Source organism: Hyla sarda, chromosome 8, assembly GCF_029499605.1.
Source record: "Hyla sarda isolate aHylSar1 chromosome 8, aHylSar1.hap1, whole genome shotgun sequence".
Taxonomy (NCBI): domain Eukaryota; kingdom Metazoa; phylum Chordata; class Amphibia; order Anura; family Hylidae; genus Hyla; species Hyla sarda.
In genome coordinates, this window is record NC_079196.1 from 69,302,222 (window position 1) to 69,323,306 (window position 21,085).

Here is a 21,085-nt window from a genome sequence, read left to right on the forward strand (position 1 = left end):
CAGATCAATAAATCCTAAGTTAAATTACATAATTGTTTTATTTTTCCTTTGATTCTATATATTAAAGGGGTACTCTGGAGGAAATTTTTTTTTATTAAATCAACTAGTGCTAGAAAGTTAAACAGATTTGTAAATGACTTTTATATAAAAATCTTATTCCTTCCAGTACTTATCAGCTGTTGTATACTACAGAGGAAGTTCTTTTCTTTTTGAACTTCTTTCCAGTCTGACCACAGTGCTCTCTGCTGACACCTCTGTCAATGTCAGGAACTGTACAAAGCAGGAGTGGGTTTGATATGGGGATTTGATCCTGCTCTAGACAGTTCCTGACATGGACAGAGGTGTCAGCAGAGAGAAAATAAATTCAAAAAGAAAAGAACTTCCTCTGGAGCATACAGCAGCTGAAAAGTACTGGATTATGATTTTTATATAGAAGTAATTTACTAATCGGTTTAACTTTCTGGCACCAGTTGATTTAAAAAAAATAGTTTTCCACTGGAGTACCCCTTTAATCTGCGTAGCACCCTCTGCACTATAACATACTGCCTGCTGATTGGACTGCGCTTTGAATGCCACAGGTTCTCTTAAGTGGTTCCTCTATGTCAATAAGCATAAGAATAAGAAACTCCTTATTAAAAAGATTTGAAGTAAATAGAATATTATAATAATAACTCTTCGATGACCCTGTCTTGATTATTCTGACAAGCATCTTACGGTTAGTACAGTAAAAATAGACAGAATGACAGATTAGCTCAAAAACTTTTCATTTTATGCAAGTGTTCTTTTTATCTATCCTATCTATCTATCGTTCTATCTATCTATCTATCTATCTATCTATCTTTCTATCTATCTCTCCTTCTTTCGTTCTATCTATCTATATATCCCACAGTCTGGATCATTTGTGCACTCTTACATCATTGATGGCTACCCCCCCCCCCCCCTTTGTACACAGGTAGATGTGTGACCAACTAAAAAAAAACATATGTAAAAAAAACCTGTAAAAATAGAGGTCTCTGCTTAGAAATAAAAATATTTCTGTCGTTAAACAGTTATAGACATACCTTTATGAGGATGACATTTTTTGTGCTCGGTTTTACTCTATAAAACACTTCCAGGTCAATTCTTTCCTTCCATCACACATCAACAGTGTACAATAGTCTAGTTTTGCAAAGTAGACTAGTAAAATAAATCTTTTTGTTTGTTTTTTAGAAAGGAGAAACTGTGAAGAAGATGCGGGAAGAGGTAAGTAGGCTAGAAAGGTTTTATTAGTTCTACAGTTAGGAGATCCAACATGAGAAGATCCAGAAGGTCCCTCTGCTCCGTATCATAGTTGTTAAAGAATTTTACATGCCCAAACCTACATATATATTCATCAGAATTACATCCATTATGTGAATACAATAATTATAATAAGGTTTTCGTATCATGTCTCTTATGTCCCATCCTCAGTTTGTTCTGTAATTCAATATTTAGGTGTTTAAATGCCGTGAAGAATTATTAAATTATTGTCATACTTTTCCTCCACATCGATAACATGGTCTTCACCTGTTGTTGAGCATAGGATTATTTTCTTTGGTCTTTTGTTTCTATATTTAAAGGGGTACTCCGCCCCTGGACATCTTATCCCCTATCCAAAAGGATAGGGGATAAGATGTCAGATCGCGGGGGTCCCACCGCTGGGGACCCCCGGGATCTCGGCTGCAGGACCCACCTGTTGCGGCTTCCGGAAACGCTGGAGGCTTCGGCTCCCGACCACGGTGACGTGAGGTCGTGATGTCACGACTCTGCCCCCATGTGATGTCATGCCCCGCCCCTCAATGCAAGTCTATGGGAGGGGAGTGACAGCCATCACCCCCCTCCCATAGACTTGCATTGAGGGGGCAGGGCATGATGTCACACGGGGGCGGAGTCATGACGTCACAATCTCACATCACCGCGGTCGGGAGGCGTTAGGATGAGAGCCTCCAGCGCTGCCGGAAGCCGCAACAGGTGGGTCCTGCAGCCGAGATCCCGGGAGTCCCCAGCAGCGGGACCCCCGCGATCTGACATCTTATCCCCTATCCTTTCGATAGGGGATAAGATGTCTAGGGGCGGAGTACCCCTTTAAAATCAAATCTTGTTGTGTACAGTAAAATAAATATTTCATGCAAAATAATGCAAACATCAAATGCATATATTTCTGGTAATTTATACACTAAGCTCTGCCTGGAGCTTCTTAAACAGGACATCTGTTCTATTTTTTGCATACTATTTATATTTTGAAGAATTTTTCTAAGTGTGTATAAATTCTTTAGCTCAGAACATTATTCTAATTCTAATCAAGGGAGTCTTTTTTATGCTTATTTCTATACATATATTTTTTTTTTTACTTTTTTATAAAAATACGCATGCAAAAAAAGATAGGACAAAATCTTCCACCTCTACAACAAATTATGCTCGTGTTTGGTCGACAATGCACAAGAACTTGCATTACTATCCATACCACTGAACTTCTCCTTGACCTTTAAAAAAGACCTTTTCGTTGGCTATAAATCTTTTTAGCCCTTGATTATGGGAGACTCTGATTCCCCCACAAGCGCCCAGTAGGTCTCCACTCTTATAAGAATGGAAGACTTCAGCCTCTGATCATGATACCGTGGATTTCCATTCCTCCCCAACAGTCTTACAGTGGATTTATATAGGCCACCTACCCCAGTAATTGAAGTTCAACTGAAAATAATCTTGGACTCATTGGGGGAGATCTGTCAATCTTCGTAAGCAGTGCAGACTGCCAAAAGTTGCATCACTTTTGCCTCGTTTTGTCCATTAATTGTGTGACTTTTTTGGCTTCTGTGCCACTCAGGACAAGAGGCAGGAAGGTGGGGGGGGGGGGGTGACTTTGCATGGAGTAGATGTGGCATCAGCACATGCAAGTTTTGGCTCAATTTGGCATACATTGTTGCAGAAATTCACAACACATAGATGAAAGTATTTAAAGTTATGAAACGAGCTGAGGAAGCACCATTGTCTAAAAAGGGGATATCTAGGATTAGAAAGACATGGCTGCTTTCTTCCAATAACAGCACCAAAGATTTCTTCAGGTTTGTTGTTGAACTGAGCTGTAATACCACAAACAAAAGACAAGAGTGGTGCTGTTTATAGAGGAAAGTAGCCAATTTTTTTTATCCTGTAGAACCCCTTTAATAGGATTCTTCTCTCCATCTGAAAAGTTATCTTGTTATTCTGCTTCTGTTTTTCTTATTCATATTCAAGTAAAATAAGGGATTCTCCAGAATTAGAAAAACTAGGCGACTTTTCCCCTGAAACAGCACCAATTTTGTCCTCTGTTTGTTTGTGGTACTGCAGCTCAATTTCATTGAAGTGAATAGAGATGGGTTATGCTGCACACAACCCAAGGATAGGTGTGGTGTTGAGGAAGTTGTGTAGTTCTTTCGAGACTGACCACAGTGCTCTCTGGCTGCCACTTCTGTCCATGTTAGGAACTGTCCGGAGAAGGAGAGGTTCGCTATGGGTATCTGCTTTAGTTCTGGACAGTTCCTGAAACTTAAAGAGTACCCATTTAAGTACATCATAGAAGTTGGTCTAACCTATTCACAGAAATAAAAAAAGCACAAACGGATGCGCTCCGTAGTGTAACACCAAAGGTGAGTTGGTAACGCTAAGTGTGAATTGTGCTTACCACATGAAGTTGTACTCCAACCAAGTACAACAATGGAACAGGGTGTATCATCAAAGGGTCTCTGCAGCTTCGTCCCGCTGAAATAAAATCACAATAAAAACAAGCAATCTCCAGGTAGCAGAGCGGGATCAATGGAAGCGTTGAGACCAGATAAGAAGTTAAAAGGATTTATTTCCCATAATGCAACGCGTTTCACGGTCACCCGCTTCCTCAGGCATGCCTGAGGAAGCGGGTGACCGTGAAACGCGTTGCATTATGGGAAATAAATCCTTTTAACTTCTTATCTGGTCTCAGCGCTTCCATTGATCCCGCTCTGCTACCTGGAGATTGCTTGTTTTTATCGTAACCTATTCACAATCAGCTTGGAGCCTGTGGGTCTTCATTTAGAAAAGGAGATATCCGGAATGGTTAGCCCCTTTGATGGAATGCTTGCAGACATGTTGATTGTTGAGTGATCTTAGAATCTAGCACTTTTTAGAGTTTGTCTTTTTTTTATGTCATTATTAAAGAGCATTTACTTTTAACTTAGAGTGGAGCCCGAATTAACATTTCAGAAGGGAATTGCCCAGAAAGAATTGTTACCATCACTGGACCAACAGATGCAATTTTCAAGGCTTTTGCTATGATTGCCTATAAGTTTGAAGAGGTAAAAGTTTTACATTATTTTTAGTGTCTATTTCTCACCAAATGAAAAAAGGATTAATATTGTTATGCATGTGGAGCAAATGCAGATTTATTTTAAATTTTGAAAATAAAGAAGCTTTAAATGCCAGTCCAGATAACAGGTTATGTTTTAAAAATCATCTTCTGATTGTAAACGTTATAAGTTTTAGATGTATTCTTGCTTTTTAGGACATCATAAATTCCATGAGTAACAGTACCGCAACCAGCAAACCTCCTGTCACTTTAAGACTTGTAGTTCCGGCCAGTCAGTGTGGGTCTTTGATTGGAAAAGGTGGCTCCAAGATCAAGGAAATTAGAGAGGTAGGTGCCGTGCAAATTAAATTACCGTAAAATCGAATTCTGCAAATTTGGGAGGGATTTGATTGTATGTGGTTTATTTTACAGTAAAAATGACAGGTTGTCTTTATTTTGTTGGTCAATACAATTAAAACGATACCCGTGTTTATTTACTTTTCTATTATTGTACTGCTTTAAAAAAAACTCAAACGTAAAAAAAAAAATAAGGCATGTTTAAAATTGCCCTATTTGGCGCCCTATAACTTTCTTATTTTTCCATATACAGGGCAGTATGGGTTTCATTTTTGTGCTGCTATCTGTAGTTTTTATTGATACCACTTTTGTGTATATGTGACCAAAAATCTTCTATTTGGACTTTAACACTGTTCACTGTACGAGATCATTAACATTGTATTTATTAGTTCGCTAATTTAAACACATGGGACCTCATTTACTAAGCTGAAACCGACCAGTTTTTTTTGGTTATTTTGGCACAGAGTGTCTGCGACATGTCTGCGCCAGTCTGCGCCAGTGTTCGACAGTCTGCGCCTGGAAAATCAGACAAACCCGACATTGCACTGTGAAAAGCCAAAAAAGGGGCATGGTCTGTCACAAAGGGAGCATGGGCGGTCCAAAAGGGGGCGTGGTTTCACAACCCAGCTGTTTTACTTTTGAATTCACAGAAAATCCTGTGGATAAATGACTGGACATTTCCACCCAGAAAAAGCTGGTCAGAAAATTTTCCCGACTTTACCCAATAGTAAATAGAGAGGAATCCTGCAAGTCTGAAACAACATTCCCCACTAGTAAAAACCCGACACTCTTAGTAAATGAGGCCCATGGTGTACCAAAAGGTCATTTCCACTTTTTTGTAAAATTTACATAAAAAAAGTATTTTACATTTTTATATCACCAACAATATTTATAGCAATCTTTTGATTGCTATTACTGCTATAATCCAGTGTGTGAAGCAGATATGTGTAGTGATGTTGGAGGTACAGTGTAACGGTGCAGTGGTAATGTATACACACCAAACCACACATTCCCAACACTGCCTAATTAGGAAGATGCTGTTTCTGCTATTTATTGGCAAAGAAATGATAAGTAATATCAGCAATCTACTTGAATACTATATATTGAATAAAATATATAAATAAAATATGTATTGAACAAAATACTACCTGCCTCTGTGGGCATACTATACAAGAAGAGCATCACGGAGCAGGTAAGCAGAGCTCCATTTTCATTCATTGGACGCCACAATTGTGCTGCAGGTGGTCCAATGAGCCGGACCATCTGCAGCACTGCTTTAGATGCCATGATCAGTATTGATCACGGCATCTGAACGGTTAATGGCAGGCATTGGCATGATCACCGATGTCTGCCATGACCAGTGATGTCCCGGATGTGCTGGCTATGACGCAATAGTTGTTTACATATCGATGAGACCAGTGGGATGAGGTTTTTAATCGTCCTAAGACAAATAATGAGAGTTATGTTTTATTATATTAGTGGATGGAAAAACAAGGATTCCTGTGGTCCAATATGTATATGTTATACACTGACATGTCAGCAAAGGCCACCGGCCCTTATTAAAATATCTAAATACAAATCGGTAAGCAAGAGGGACAACATGAAGGCAGTAGGATTACTGCAGTTAAGTGATCCAGTCATAGAGTATTGTATTCTCTTTTCTCATGCAGTCTACAGGAGCTCAGGTGCAGGTGGCTGGAGACATGCTTCCCAACTCCACGGAGCGCGCAGTAACAATTTCGGGCACCCCCGATGCTATAATCCAGTGTGTGAAGCAGATATGTGTAGTGATGTTGGAGGTACAGTGTAATGGAGTAGCGGTAATGTATACACACCAAACCACACATTTCCAACACTGCCTATTTAGGAAGATGCTGTTTCTTAGTATATAAATAAGAACAGTCCAATCCACATGTTCAACGCAAAGAAATGTGTTAAACTTTAGCTGTGATATTGTTATAGACTTAAAGCAGAATGCTTTGCAATAGTGGCTTTGGGTGTCACACCGTCCAGTCTGATGCTGCATCTCCCACCACTGCTTGCAAATCTCATACTTACTTCCTTTTTAAGTAACATATCAATCATTTTATTAAGCACTCCAATGGAGTTTTCCCACTGTGGTTCCATAGGATCACTGTGAAGTAATTGTGTCAACATTCAGTTTAACCAATAGTTGAAATTTCCTCTTATAATATAAAGAGCATAGGCTCAACACTGCACACTATAAAGTTTGGTAAGTCTTAAAGCAAGATGCTCTATACAGACATGAATTGGACATGCTCATTTCATCTGCAGTTGATTATCTGTCCTCTATAGTGATGAAGTATTTTAAGAATTTGCTACATTTTCCAATTACATTTTGGTCACATTTTCATTTGTTGATCTACTTTCTACTTTAATTTTTTTAATCAACTGGTGCCAGAAAGTTAAACATATTTGTAAATTACTTCTATGAAAAATCTTAATCTTCCAATACTTATCAGCTGCTGTAAACTACAGAGGAAGCTGCAAAGTTCTTTTCAGTTTGACCACGGTGCTCTGTGCTGACACCTCTGTCCATGTCAGGAACTGTCTGGAGCAGGAGAGGTTTGCTATGGGGATTTGCTCCTACTCTGGACAGTTCCTGACACAGACAGAGGTGTCAGCAGAAAGCACTGTGGTCAGATTGAAAAGAACTATCCTGCTTCCTCTGTAGTATAAAGCAGCTGATAAGTACTGGGAGGATTAAGATTTTATAATAGAAGTAATTTACAAATCTGTTTAACTTTCTGGAGCCAGTTCATATATATATATATATATATATATATATATATATATATATATATATATATATATATAAAAATAATTTTCCACCGGAGTACCCCTTTAAAGGTTCCTTCCAGTTCTTTTCAGTTTTAGATCTGATAAGCCAATATTAACTTTAATATTGATCAAAGTTACATAATTAGTAAGGTTAAAAGAAGACAAAAAAAAGCCATCATGCTCAATTTATAACCCTACCGTGTTGATCCAGAAGAAGGAACAAAACCCATATGAGGTGGATGCCCCAAACCAGGGGGAAACATTCCTCCCAGAATCCAAATATATCAAAATAACTTGCTGGATCAATATCCCACATCTAATAATCTAGTAACCATAACTTGTAATATAATATTTTTTTAAGAAAGTCATCCAGGCCCTTCTTAATCTTCTTGGATAAATCAGCTTGGAAGAGTTGTTGTAGATTGTCCAACAGTAAGTAGTCTTATGGATATCACTCTAAATATGACAAAGCTGCTTGCAATGCATGAGGAAACATTGGCTACAAAAGAAAAATGGAGCAACATTTTTAAGGTTTATTTCAGGCTATCGAGGACATTTTTTTAATGCAGGCAATGCCTGTTCAGCCAATCACTGGCCGCACTTCCCAAGTGGGTATTTCCTGCACAAACAACCTTATTGGAAGTGGGAAGCAGCAGTGAACAGTCAGGAGACATAGGAACACTAACTGTGGGGCATCGGGGTAGAAGAATATGCCTTTTTTTTTAAAGTACCCCATTATATTTGAACATTTCGAAAACCATTTAAATGCCAAAATAAATGCAACGTAATAATAAAAGTATCAAAATTGTCCACAGCCTTAAATATGTAATTTGTTTTGCAACTGCATGGATTTGACATGTAAAGGAAACCTAACTTTTCTTACAGTGCTGTGTAAGCTCTTGCTTTGAACTTGACTAATTTCACTCTTTATATACCAAACCTTTATATTATTATAGATTCTGTTTAGTAGTATTACACTATTTTACACCAAGTGGCTGTTGTCTCTCTCTGAGGGGTACTCTAATATTATCTCTCCCTCTCCTATCCCTTTTCCTAGTCCCCACCAAAAGGTGCCACCATCCCTTACCGTCCAAAACCCGCATCCGCCCCTGTCATTTTTGCAGGTGGTCAGGTAAGAGCGGATCCGCTGGGTGCCTCCACTGCCAACCTCAGCCTATTGCTGCAGCACCAGCCTCTGCCCGTTAGTTTGCTAAAATTTTCTTGCATGTTTTCTCATCCTTCAAGTTATCACTCATCGAGACTGGATCACTAGCTCTGAGACGCTGCCTGCCTAGTGTTCATAATAGCGAATATTACAGGAAAACCCTACAGGAAAATTACAGGAGAACATTCTTTCTGCGAAATCCGTGTGGAAATGCATTGCCAACAATAGAGAACGGTCTTAGCGCCTATTGATTCCGGCGGCGCTTGATGTACATGGAAATTTCTCCAGACAGATATTCTGTATTGTCAATGGACCCTTAGAGGGGTATTCCATTGAAAACATTTTATCCCCTCTTCAAAGGATAATGGGATAAGATGTTAGATCGCGAACGTCACGCCACGCCCCCTCCAGTCATGTCTATGGGAGGGGGCGTGATGGCTAGTACATATCCGTCATGCCTTCTTCCATAGACATGAATGGAGGGGGCGTGGAGGCCAGCATCACCAGTCATCAGGCACAGAGCTTCGTGCACTGAATGACAGGGGTGCCGCAGCGGAGATCACGAGGGTCCCCAGCGGCGGGACCCCCGTGGTCTAACATCTTTTCCCCTATCCAAAGGATAGGGGATAAGATGTTTTCAGTGGAGTACCCCTTTAATCTTAATAGCACATAAATATTATGATCATTACATCATTGTTAGGCCTTTAATAAAACTGTAGGCCCTTAATATCTTAATAGCACATACATTTTCTGACGATTACATCATTGTTAGGCCTTTAATAAACCCATGTGGTACAAACCTTTAATATGGCACCCATGGAAGTCGATGGGCTCATAATATGCCACTGTATGTCTCCAATGTCTCCAATTTTCTCACTTCCCATGTGCACGGAGCCTTATTCAGTATCTTTCACCAATCGGTCTGGCAGTGGGACTCAGAGCTAATGATCCCTCATCCTATGCATGAATGGGGGGGGGGGGGTACATTTAGTGCGATGGTATGCTACCAATGTAATTGGGGAACTAATGGGGTTTATCTTAATAGCTTTGTTATCTTAATGGTGTTTAGATTGTAATTGTCCTCAGATGTTTAGCACATTGAGAGTTCAAGTCATTGGGTAATATGTGGAGTAGAAACAGTTGCATCCAGTCGTGAATTATTATATGCATGATTAATTCTTACTAGTTATTATACAATATCTACATTTTTCCATATGGAAAAAACAGAGAACGACAAATCTATTAGTGGGTTTCAATTACTTGTCTTCTTAGAAATATAAAATATTGAGAAAATGTAGAGAATATATCAAAAGGATTTTGAGCAAAGGTAACACCATTCCTGTAGGAATAAGGAACTTCCCCACTCTTTACAGTTTTAGCACTCATTAAAATACTGTAATACACTATAGTAATCACTAGATGTCACTATAATACAGTAGACTTCCCTGAACGATAGTAATTGTAGCGTACGCTGAGTCTATACTTACTTTTGCTTGAAAGTTACTTGTAGAAATCCCTTACAAGGTTATACTATCTTATTACGCTAAATAGCATGTGTTTAGCGTCTGTTTATGTATACTTTTCTCCTTCAAAATGTATACATTAAACGGACAGCAATAACGCGGTGTGAACGCACCCTGAGTGCATTAAACCCAAAATTTTGCAGACACTTTATGGTGCAAAAAGGAAATGTTATCATCAATTTCCCAACCAGAGTGTCTCCAGCTGTTGCACAACTACAACTCCCAGCATGCACGGACATCCTTTGGCCTCTAGCTGTTGCAAAGCCATAACTTCTAGCATGCAAAGACAGCTTTTGGCCTCCAGCTGTTGCAAAAACTACAACTCCCAGCATGCGCGGACAGCCGAAGGCTGTCCGGGCATGCTGGGAGTTGTGGTATTGCAACAGTTGGAGGCACCCTGGTTGCTAAACACTGATGTAAAGACACAACACAGTTGGTCATTACTGTCACTTTAAAGGGTTACTCAGCGTTTGGAATAAACTGCTCCGAATGCTGGAGCCGGCGCCAGGAGCTTGTGACGTCATAGCCCCCTCCCCCTCATGATGTCATGCCCCGCCCCATCAATGGAAGTCTATGGTGGGGGGCGTGGTGGCCGTCAAGCCCCTCCCATAGACTTTCATTGAGGCATGACATCATGATGGGGCGAGGGCGGGGCTATGACATCATGAGGTTCCGGGGCCGGCTCCAGCTTTCGGAAATCTGCCGTGTGAACATAGCGGAGTACCCCTTTAAGGCTATGTTCACACAGCAGATTTCCAAGCAGGATTCTGAGGGAATATTCCGTTCAAAAATTCTCCTGCAGCAGAGTTTTATTAATTTTAATAAATTGTTGCAATCAGGGTGCCTCCAGCTGTTGCAAAACTACAACTCCCAGCATGCCCGGACAGCCGAAGGCTCTGCCATAAGAGCTGATGGAAAGGCTGAGCTACGTGCTTAGTTAGTTCCACTGGAGTTTGAATGTTTGCTGCATGACTATTGCACAACACTATGAAATCACACAAAGTCTACAGTAAGCGACAACTTATAGATAGTGTTGGGCCCGAATATTTGCATTTCGAATTTTTATCACAAATATCGCGAATTCGTGAATATTGCGCACATATTCGCTATATATTCGAAATGACCAATATTCACTTTTATCTAGATATGCGTATATTCCTTCTTTTCACTTGTGGGCCAATTAGAATGATGCAAATACACTTGTCAGAGGTTATCAACAACATCCCAAGCAACCAATAGTAAAGTTGCCCACTCACTCACTGTTTTCTTCCTCGAATATGCGAATATAACGAATTGGCGAAATTCGCAAATATTGGACGAATATTCGTCTATATATTCGCGAAATATCGCGAATTCGAATATGGCCAATTCCGCTCATCACTAATTATAGAATATATTCTGTATGTGATTGACGACCTCACTGATTACACTTGTCATTCTCTTATCTCATATTATCTGCATTATATGAGTCTCATAAATAAGAAGCATGCGATTCCATAGTATGAAATTGTGCAAGTTTCCGAATGTTGCGTTGTAGTTCCCTGGGTCACTTAGGGCATTCATAGTCTTCTTCTCTTAGTCTATGGCTATATTTCCATTTCTATATACCACTCTGATTTTCTCTCCCCTTCTGTTTCAGGCCTATTCTATCCAAGGACAGTACGCAATTCCCCACCCTGATGTGAGTTCTCATCTCTCATTTTCTATCACCCGCCTCTTCCTTACACTTTCTGCCCCAGCATGCTGATGTTACTGATCATTAATATTACATCATAATATTAATATGTCTGAGATGGGAGCTCTTTATATGTTACTCGGTGGGAGGCCATGGAATGTATGTCACAATGGAAAGAGGACTTGGCTTCATCGTTAGATTTGTGTCATATATTCCTTTTTACATATAGTATTATCATTTCCCCCATCAACACATGTAGACAGGGCAAAACAGGAACAACTAGTGCTGATGTTAAAGATGACAGATTCCAATCCTCTAAATTGTCATACCAATACGGAATACTAGAGCCTTCCATAAGGACTGGCCGCCATCATTTTTTTGTTAGTTTTTGGAATCTACACATCAGTAAACATAATACTAATCAATGGTGACCTATAGCACCTAAAGTGAATGGTATCGACATTATCTAGAGAGATGCCATACACTTGGAAAAAAAGGTGTGGTAAGATTTTCCAACATCTAACAAAATTGTTGGACATTACCATTGCTTTACTAGTTATCTCCTAAAAATCTGACCTGATTCTGGCCTGATTGGCTGTCTGAATGGCCTACATAGCCCTGAGGGCATAGATTTTGGCTGCAATGCTTATTATAGTCTAAATGACCATCACGTACAGGGAAAACAGCATGGATGTTTCCAGTAATAGAATGGAATGAACACTGAGAATTAAACATTAATGCTGAACAAATTAAGTGGGCCTTGTCATGCCACATGCATCATGCCCTTTTGGGCCAAGTTCTTCTCCTCTACATTGTGTGTGTATGTCCCATGGCAACCTGATGACTTGTTTTGTTTTATTTTATTATTTGACTCTGTTTTCTTGTGCCTGTGACTTCTTGTACTTTCTAACAATAACCTTCTTAGTTCTAATGTCCCTCCTACCCCTCAGCAGTTGACCAAGCTCCACCAGTTGGCCATGCAGCAAACCCCCTTTACTCCCCTCGGACAGACCACCCCTGCTTTCCCTGGTACGTACCCAACTTTCCCGTTCTAGAGTCTTCCTTCTTTTCTCTTCTCACGTCTCAGGCATTTCACTTTTTTGTTAATTTATGTTTTTTTTAATGCACTAATTTACTTTTTAATACACTACAATTAGTAATGTTCTGCTAACTCCATTAGCTTACACTTCATAATAAATGGTAGGGATTTATCTTTAGTAGACCTAGTCATCTGTATTAGAAGTAATGCTGGATTTATCCCATTGTTTCATCAATTTCTGAGCTTTCTTAGATGATACAAAATATTAATATTCGTAAGGGCAAGAAAGTTAAATATATCTCTTCTTTCTCCTTAGGAGAAAAGCTGCCCTTACATTCCTCTGAAGAAGCTCAAAACTTGATGGGCCAGTCAGCAGGTAAAACAAGCAGGAGTAGATATATCTGCATGTAAATATACTGGGTGGGTGCCCTTTATATACAATTAACATCTTAAGTCAGGAAAACATTGGAACATTGTGAACCAAGTATGAAGGGTTAGAAGGTGGTGAAGACGTTTGACAAATAATTCTCCTATAAACAACTGATTCAGTGATTTTCCAAAGTGAACTCTTTGGAATTAACCTGCTTTGTTTAACTATCCAAACTAATAATACACACACTTGTCATGTACAAGTCTTTTATTGCTGACATTGAGTAAACTTCAACAGTGCAGGGAGCAGAGGTTAGATTAGAATTTACCAAACTATAGATTGGACTGTAGCAGCAAACACCTCCTCTGAACATTACATATAGCTACAAACAAGTTTCACACACATTAGGCTGGAATTCCACTAAGGTTTTTCACACAAAAACGCCCATTCTGCCGCACAGCGGTTTTTCTGTGAAAAAACGCTGCGGCCAGATGTTAGCTGCAAGTCAGTAGGGAACTGCAAAATGTCATATCCACTTGGTGTTTTTCCGTTTGGCATTTTTTTTTCAATCCTTTAGGCATTTTTCAGCTATTTTTGGCTCCTTGGCAGTTTTTCAATAACGACCTCTTGTTGAGACTTTTGGCAATTTTTTCGGGAAAATCTTGGCGTTTTCGTCCCATAGAAGTCTATGGGAGTGAACAAACGCCAAGAAAAACACCATGTGGTTTTTAACTTTGGGGTTTTTGTTGGCGGTTTTTATTCTGTTTTGAACTTTTAGTGATCCATAAAAGGGAAGGAGATGCCTTTTTAATAAAATTTCGTAGGGTACCATTAAAGGGAAAAAAAAAGATACAGTAGGGATGGAAAAAATTGTATTTAATGAAATTTATATTTTTTGTAACGAAAGTTTAAATTTTTTTTAAACTGGGATCAATTTATGTGTGCGGGCAGGGCACTAAAAATGTAGCCGACAATAATAAAAATGTAGAAAGGGGCCATTTAAATGTAAAAATAATATATATATATATATTTTTTAATGTTTTAAAACTTTTTATAAGTAATGTATTTTAATAATGTGTTTAATAAAGTGTGTGTGTTTTTAACATTTATAATTTTTTTACATTTTTTTAGGTAGTACTACTCCCAGCATGGAACAGACTGTTCCATGATGGGAGTGGTAGTACCTGTACTAATAGACAGATCATCCCATGTGTCACTTCTGACACCAGTTGTGATCCTCCTATATTATGTATAGAAGTCGACAGCACAGCCTCTCTTCTCAGCTATCTTGCACTATGTTCTACGATGTAAAGTTATTCATATCACAAATTCATATTTCCTGCAGAGAGCTGTGATTGGCCAGATGGTTCCAGCCAATCACAACTGTCCGTGGGAAATATGAATAAAAGGTATATATATATATATATATATATATATATATATATATATATATATATACACGGCAGTGCAGGGGACCAGAGAAGAGCGTCCGTGCCGCCCGCATCTCTATATTTTTCAGGATGATCGCATGGGGTGTCAGAAGTGGCACCCACTGCGATCTGTCTATTAATGCAGGTACTACAGCTCCCAGCATGGAGCAGAGTGTGCTCCATGTTGAGAGCAGTAGTACCTGCAGTTAAGGACAGATCACAGTGGGTGTCACTCCTGACACCCGATGCGATCATCCTATCTATAGATGCGAGCAGCTTTCTCCTGTGCTCGCATCTCTACACTATACTCTGGCCAGCCAGTGAAATGAATAGGATTCACATCCCTGAGAACAGTGATTGGCTGCCACCATCCGACGAAACACCCAAATATGAATCAGTGATGTGAATTCTATTCACATCACTGGCCAGCTGGAGTATAGTGCAGAGATGGGACGATCGCATGGGGTGTCAGGAGTGACACCTGGGGCGATTTGTCTATTAGTACAGGTACTACTACTCCAACATGAAACAGTCTGTTCCATACTGGGAGTAGTAGTACTACCTAAAAATTTCGAAAAACTGAGAAAAAAAAGTGAAACACACACACACACAATATATTAAAAACATTATTAAAATACATTACTAATAAAAAAAAAAATTATAAAAGATGCCTGCCTGCCCACATAAATTGGTCCCTGTTTAAAAATGTATAAAACATTTTTTCCATCCCTACTGCATTTCTTTTTTTATTTTAATTTTTTTGGTACCCAACAAATGTTGAATAAAATGCCAAAGGACCCAAAAATACAATTTCCACTCAAAGGCAGAAATGCCAGAAAAAAACACAATTCAGGGAAAATCAGTGGCAGTTTTTCTGGTATTTTGAAGCCTAAACAATGCAATGCAAAAACCTCAGTGGAATCCTAGCCTTAAGGAGGAATTTTGGACAAATGTTTATCAGTTCATTAATATCTCTAGGATGCCATGAATGCAAATCCCTCTTTAGGTCATACCGCAACATTGTGATAGAGTTAAAGGGGTACCCAAGTGGATTTTTTTTTTTTCTAAATCAACCGGTGCAGTAAAATTAAACAGAATTGTAAATTACTTCTATTTAAAAATCTTAATCTTTCCAGTACTTATGAGCTTTTGTATGCTCCTACAGGAAGTTCTTTTCTTTTTGAATTTATTTTCTCTCTGACCACAGTGCTCTCTGCTGTCACCTCTGTCCATGTCAGGAACTGTCCAGAGCAGGAACAAATCCCCATAGCAAACCTATCCTGCTCTGGACAGTTCCTTGCATGGACAGAGGTGTCAGCAGACATCACTGTGGTCAGACATAAAAGAACTAAACAACTTCCTCTGGATCATACAGCAGCTGATAAGTACTGGAAGGAATAAGATTTTTAAAAAGTCATTTACTAATGTGTTTAACTTTTTGGCACCTGTTGATTTAAAAAAAAAAATAATTGTTTTCTACCGGAGTACCTTTAAAGGTCAGAACTTAAAATTAGCTTTCTTTTTGATTTCCTTCCATCAACATGATTATTTTTCTGTATTTCCTAATAATGGACACATAAATAAACGCTTTTGTAGTTTGTAGGTCTTTGCTGTCCCTTTAGTGATCTTTTAGGACTGCTATTGTGTCGTGAAGCAATCTTTACAGGACGTCCACTACTAGGGAGAGTAGGTATTTGTCTAACTGTGGACTGCTGGTCTTTAGCAAAGCTTAAAGGGGTTATCCAGGAAATAACTTTTTTTTATATATCAACTGGCTCCAGAAAGTTAAACAGATTTGTAAATCTATTAAAAAATCTTAATCCTTTCAGTACTGATGAGCTGATGAACTTGAGTTGTTCTTTTCTGTCTAAGTGGTCCCTGATGACATGTGTCTCGGGAATCGCCCAGTTTATTAGCAAATCCCCATAGCAAACCTTTTCTACTCTGTGCAGTTCCCGAGACAAGCAGAGATGTCAGCAGAGAGCACTGTTGCCAGTCAGAAAATAACAACTCAACTTCAGCAGCTGATATTATTGAAAGGATTAAAAAAATTTAATAGAAGTAATTTACAAATTTGTTTAACTTTCTGGAGCCAGTTGATATAAAAAAAGTTTTTTTTTCCTGGAATACCCCTGTACTCCCATGGAAAACTTTTTTTTTAAATCAACTGGTGCCAGAAAGTTAAACAGATTTGTAAATCACTTCTATTTCAAAAATCTTAATCCTTCCAGTACTTTTTAGGGGCTGTATACTAAAGAGAAATCCAAAAAAGAAATGCAATTCCTCTGACAGTGCTCTCTGCTGACCTCTGCTGTCCATTTTTAGGAACTGTCCAGAGCAGAAGAAAATCCCCATAGCAAACCTATCCTACTCTGGACATTTCCTAAAATGGACAGCAGAGGTCAGCAGAGAGCACTGTGGTCATGACATCGAGCGAGTCAGTAGTACTAAAAAGTACTGGAAGGATTAAGATTTTTTAATAGAAGTTATTTACAAATCTGTACTTTCTGGCACCAGTTGATTAAAAAAAAAAAAAAAAAAGTCCACGGGAGTACCCCTTTAAGTAGCTGTTTCTGCCTTCTCCTATAACATATCCTCTGAGAGCTTCTAAAAATGACTTACACCAAGAGATCACATTTCCAATCTCATCTCCTTAAATGAAAACATTTTTGCCAATTAGTATTTGGAGAAGTTATCACAGAGTTTTACTTATTTTCTCTTCCTGCACTGTGGATGTTGGCTCAATGTGCTCTATGAAAGATGCAGACAATATAATTGGTTGTGTGTTATTGGTTTAGGCTGTGTTTCACTGATATCCGTCCATGTTTTTTTTAGCAATTAATATAGAAATCCAATTAATTAACTTTTTCTTCCTGTAAGTCTTCAATAAAGTACCAAACTATTTCACAGTAAAATATTTGTACATTTCTGCTTCATTTCATTGCCATATCATAAAAGGTTTCATTCTACAATTCAAAACAGCTTGGAAATGACTGGACAGACTATGGTCCCTAGAGAATATGTTTTATCAGTGTAAATGGATGTAGGTCTCACATCTTTGTGAGTGACTTACTGTTTGTAACTTATTCTTTTTCATGCTAGAACATCCACCCTAGTGTTTTGTTTGTTACAAAATTATGCAAATCATAAATAATTAATTTTGCTAACACAATTAACAATATGCTAGAAATGAAGCATAATGTTCATAAAGTCAACATTTGTTATATGCTAAATATGATTTCCACAAATTGCATCTGTAAGAAAATATGTTGAAAATGTCACATTTAATTTATAGAAACATATCTTGAAAACAAGGCCAAAAAAATTTAATATATGAGGTCTCAATCTAGCCCACAAAATAGCTGAAATTCCCTTTTTTCTGCAGGACACTAATGAGTTTTGCCATGGAGACAGCGAGAGGCCAGCATAGTCATCTCCCTAATATTAGAGGTTGAGGAATTTCATGATGAATGATAGCTACTGTACTAGTGGAGATCTGACTAAAGTAGGACAGTAACAACAAAAAAAGCTATGCACATATACATTCTGTATATATCTTTTCTGCCGCTGCTATTTAAAGAAGACTTCGCTCCACCTCTTCCTGGAGACTGTTTAAGTCGATTACAGTGATCCCTCAAGGTAAAATTGCCCCTTTAGTCAGCACAAGAAGAGACCAGTTATGTAAATGAGGGGAAAGGGTATTACAGCTCATTTGATTTATGATTCATTAGATAAGGCAGCAAAAAGCTGTTCTCAATCACAGTAGTTACCATCAAAACAGGCTCCCTGCTGCCTTATCTAATGAGTCAGAAATCTAATGAGCAGTAATACCAGCTGCCCCTCTTTACATCACTGGAGTGGGGAGGAGGCATGGTGGCTCTATACATTCAGAGCCTGTGACATGACTTCACAGCATACTAATAAGAGAACACAGCTGATATGGAAGATATTTGTGCTGCGGCTAATTACATTATATTAGAAAGTTGCTTTATTTTACTAATGTTTCTTTAGCTGAACAACCTATTTAGCAGAAAAACTTGAGAGATTACTATCTATATTTAATTGCCATAAATCACAAGCATCCTGTTACAGTGGTTATAGAAACAATGCAGAAGTGATTTGTGGGCCACAAATATGACAGGCCCCAAGAAAGTTTTTCAATAAAAAATGAATTAAAACGGTATCTTCTACAATACATACTTACATTGAATTAAAGGGAATTGATAGTCAAGTTTTTTTTAACATCAGTGATATATATATACCTTTTTTTTGTATGTTTTTATAGTTTTCTATGATGTTATGTTAAAAATAAACCATGCAAAACACTGAAATATTGCATTTTCTACACTGGACACTGAGCTATACAATAGGCTACCACTTTCTGTTCTGTAGAGATCACTTCTTAACAGTCTTCCCCCATTATTAATAGACTCAATTTCCTGTTCTCTAGAGTTCACTTTTCAGCAGTTTTCCCATTAGCAATAGGCTGCCACTTACTGTTCTGTGGAGATCACTTCTCTGCAGCCTTCCCCTTATTAATAGGCTGCCACTTCCTGCCCTGAAGAGATGACTTCTCAGCAGTATTCCTCTTATTAATAGGCTGACATTTCCTGTAGTGTAGAGATCACTTCTCAGCAGTCTTCCCATTATCAATAGGTTGCAAGTTCCTGCTCTGTAGAGATAACTTCTTAGAAGTCTTCCTATTGTCATCACATGCAGGTTGGTTTACAATGCTACGTCCTTATTATAAAGCTAGAGGCAGACAAAACAGGCAGTGTTCACCACTATCTTCCTCTCCTTCCCTGCACCATGATCTCTATGCAGGTTAATGAGTTATCTCCAGACTAGAGTTTTCCCAATGACTGCTGTAAAGTATATCTATGAACTGCTGTTAACACAGCAGAGCAGCAGCTGAAGCAAGACAGCTGCCTCCTGGGCCATGGACATATGCAGACATAGCTATAGGGATGTAGAGTTTGTTATTGCTCCTGGGCACCTGGGTACCTGGGTTTCTAAAGGGGCCTAACAGCCCATTAACCATTTGGTCAGTGCACCCCTTCTGTAATATCAGTTTTATTGATGTGCATATTGACGTGTATGGTTCAGTGGAGGCATTCCTGCCTGCTCCTCTAACAATGCCTCCGAATACTGAGCTGACCCTCTGCAGTAGCCCTGATTTATGTCACTGTAGAGGGGCAGCTATGGTATACATGAGGAGGTTTTGCTAGTGGGCAGGTGGCTGTAGTGGTGCACTGATGGTTAAAAGAACACCCCATGTGCATCAAACAACATAATTTGCATATCAGTAAAACTGATATTAAAGATAAAAGGTAAACCAGAGGGCCATATTATAGGTACTATAATACTTATGGTAATGGCTTCTATTAAGGTCCGTCAGCAAGTATGGGTACCCTAATAGATTTCCGGTAAAAGCATATTCTGTTTTTATATTTTAGACCTTTTTCTAAAACTGTCATGTCTTTTTTTTTATACTTCATTACTTGACGCATCAATTGATATCACTGAAAATCCATATCATTTGTTTTTCTTAAATTAATTAATGTAAAACACTTTGATTATTTTTTGCTTTAGTGTTTTAACAAGTAGAGATATCAGTCATTTAGGAGTTAATTGTAGAAATGACATACAGTAAGTAGTGCTCATTCTTTACATATAGTGTTCAGGTAAGTAGTACATCAAGGGCTTTCTTAGCTTGGATTTTGACAGTTTTCCCTGTAAGTAAGTGCATGGTGGGAAATATAAGTGTCAGATACCAAGCTAAGTTCAAAGGCTTATTGAAATGCTGATGTCAAGTAGGATATAGCAAGAGGAAGGAACAGGTGAGCCACAAAAGGAACATTGGAATTGGGGTGTTAGGAAACTATGACTTTACACTAACACACTTTTTCACATAATAGGTATGGATGCCAGTCCCCAGGCAAGTACTCATGAACTCACCATACCAAATGATGTGAGTATGATTCTTCTTTCTCAAGAATTTAGGAATAACAAAAATCATTTCTTACATGGCCAAGCACGTGGGTGTTCACATGAAACCAGGCCATTTACCGACATGTTCCAACAGGCCAGATGACTTTACGGCTGGTTGCCGATTGTCGATTACATGGTGCACATCCAACTAGGACTCAGTCCAAAGAGAACATTCTGAAACATTTCACTGTTTTCCACGGAATCAGTAGCAGGAAAGGGGACTGTTTTACGCCAACTGATGCTGTCATATCTGACCATTGTCCAATATTAGCTGTGATATGGCATTAATATGAACTCCATTAATTTTCCCCAATAATGTCACCATATTTTCAAACCACGTGTATCACTAAAATAAGAGCCTATCATCTCTGCAGAATTTCCTGTGCCTTTTTAAACAGTTCAAGATTCATGTGTATAC

General features: G+C 38.6%; 1 protein-coding gene across 1 annotated transcript in view; it reads left to right on the forward strand.

The window, feature by feature from the left end:
* The window catches only part of PCBP3 (poly(rC) binding protein 3), a 54,384-nt gene that overhangs the window by 24,620 nt on the left and 8,679 nt on the right, over positions 1-21,085 (forward strand). The window contains exons 4-12 of the mRNA XM_056534291.1: positions 1,210-1,242; positions 4,209-4,325; positions 4,532-4,663; positions 6,343-6,471; positions 8,532-8,606; positions 11,802-11,843; positions 12,788-12,866; positions 13,193-13,252; positions 20,595-20,647. Coding sequence (XP_056390266.1) covers positions 1,210-1,242; positions 4,209-4,325; positions 4,532-4,663; positions 6,343-6,471; positions 8,532-8,606; positions 11,802-11,843; positions 12,788-12,866; positions 13,193-13,252; positions 20,595-20,647 — 720 coding nt within the window. The remainder of the gene's footprint in view (positions 1-1,209; positions 1,243-4,208; positions 4,326-4,531; positions 4,664-6,342; positions 6,472-8,531; positions 8,607-11,801; positions 11,844-12,787; positions 12,867-13,192; positions 13,253-20,594; positions 20,648-21,085) is intronic.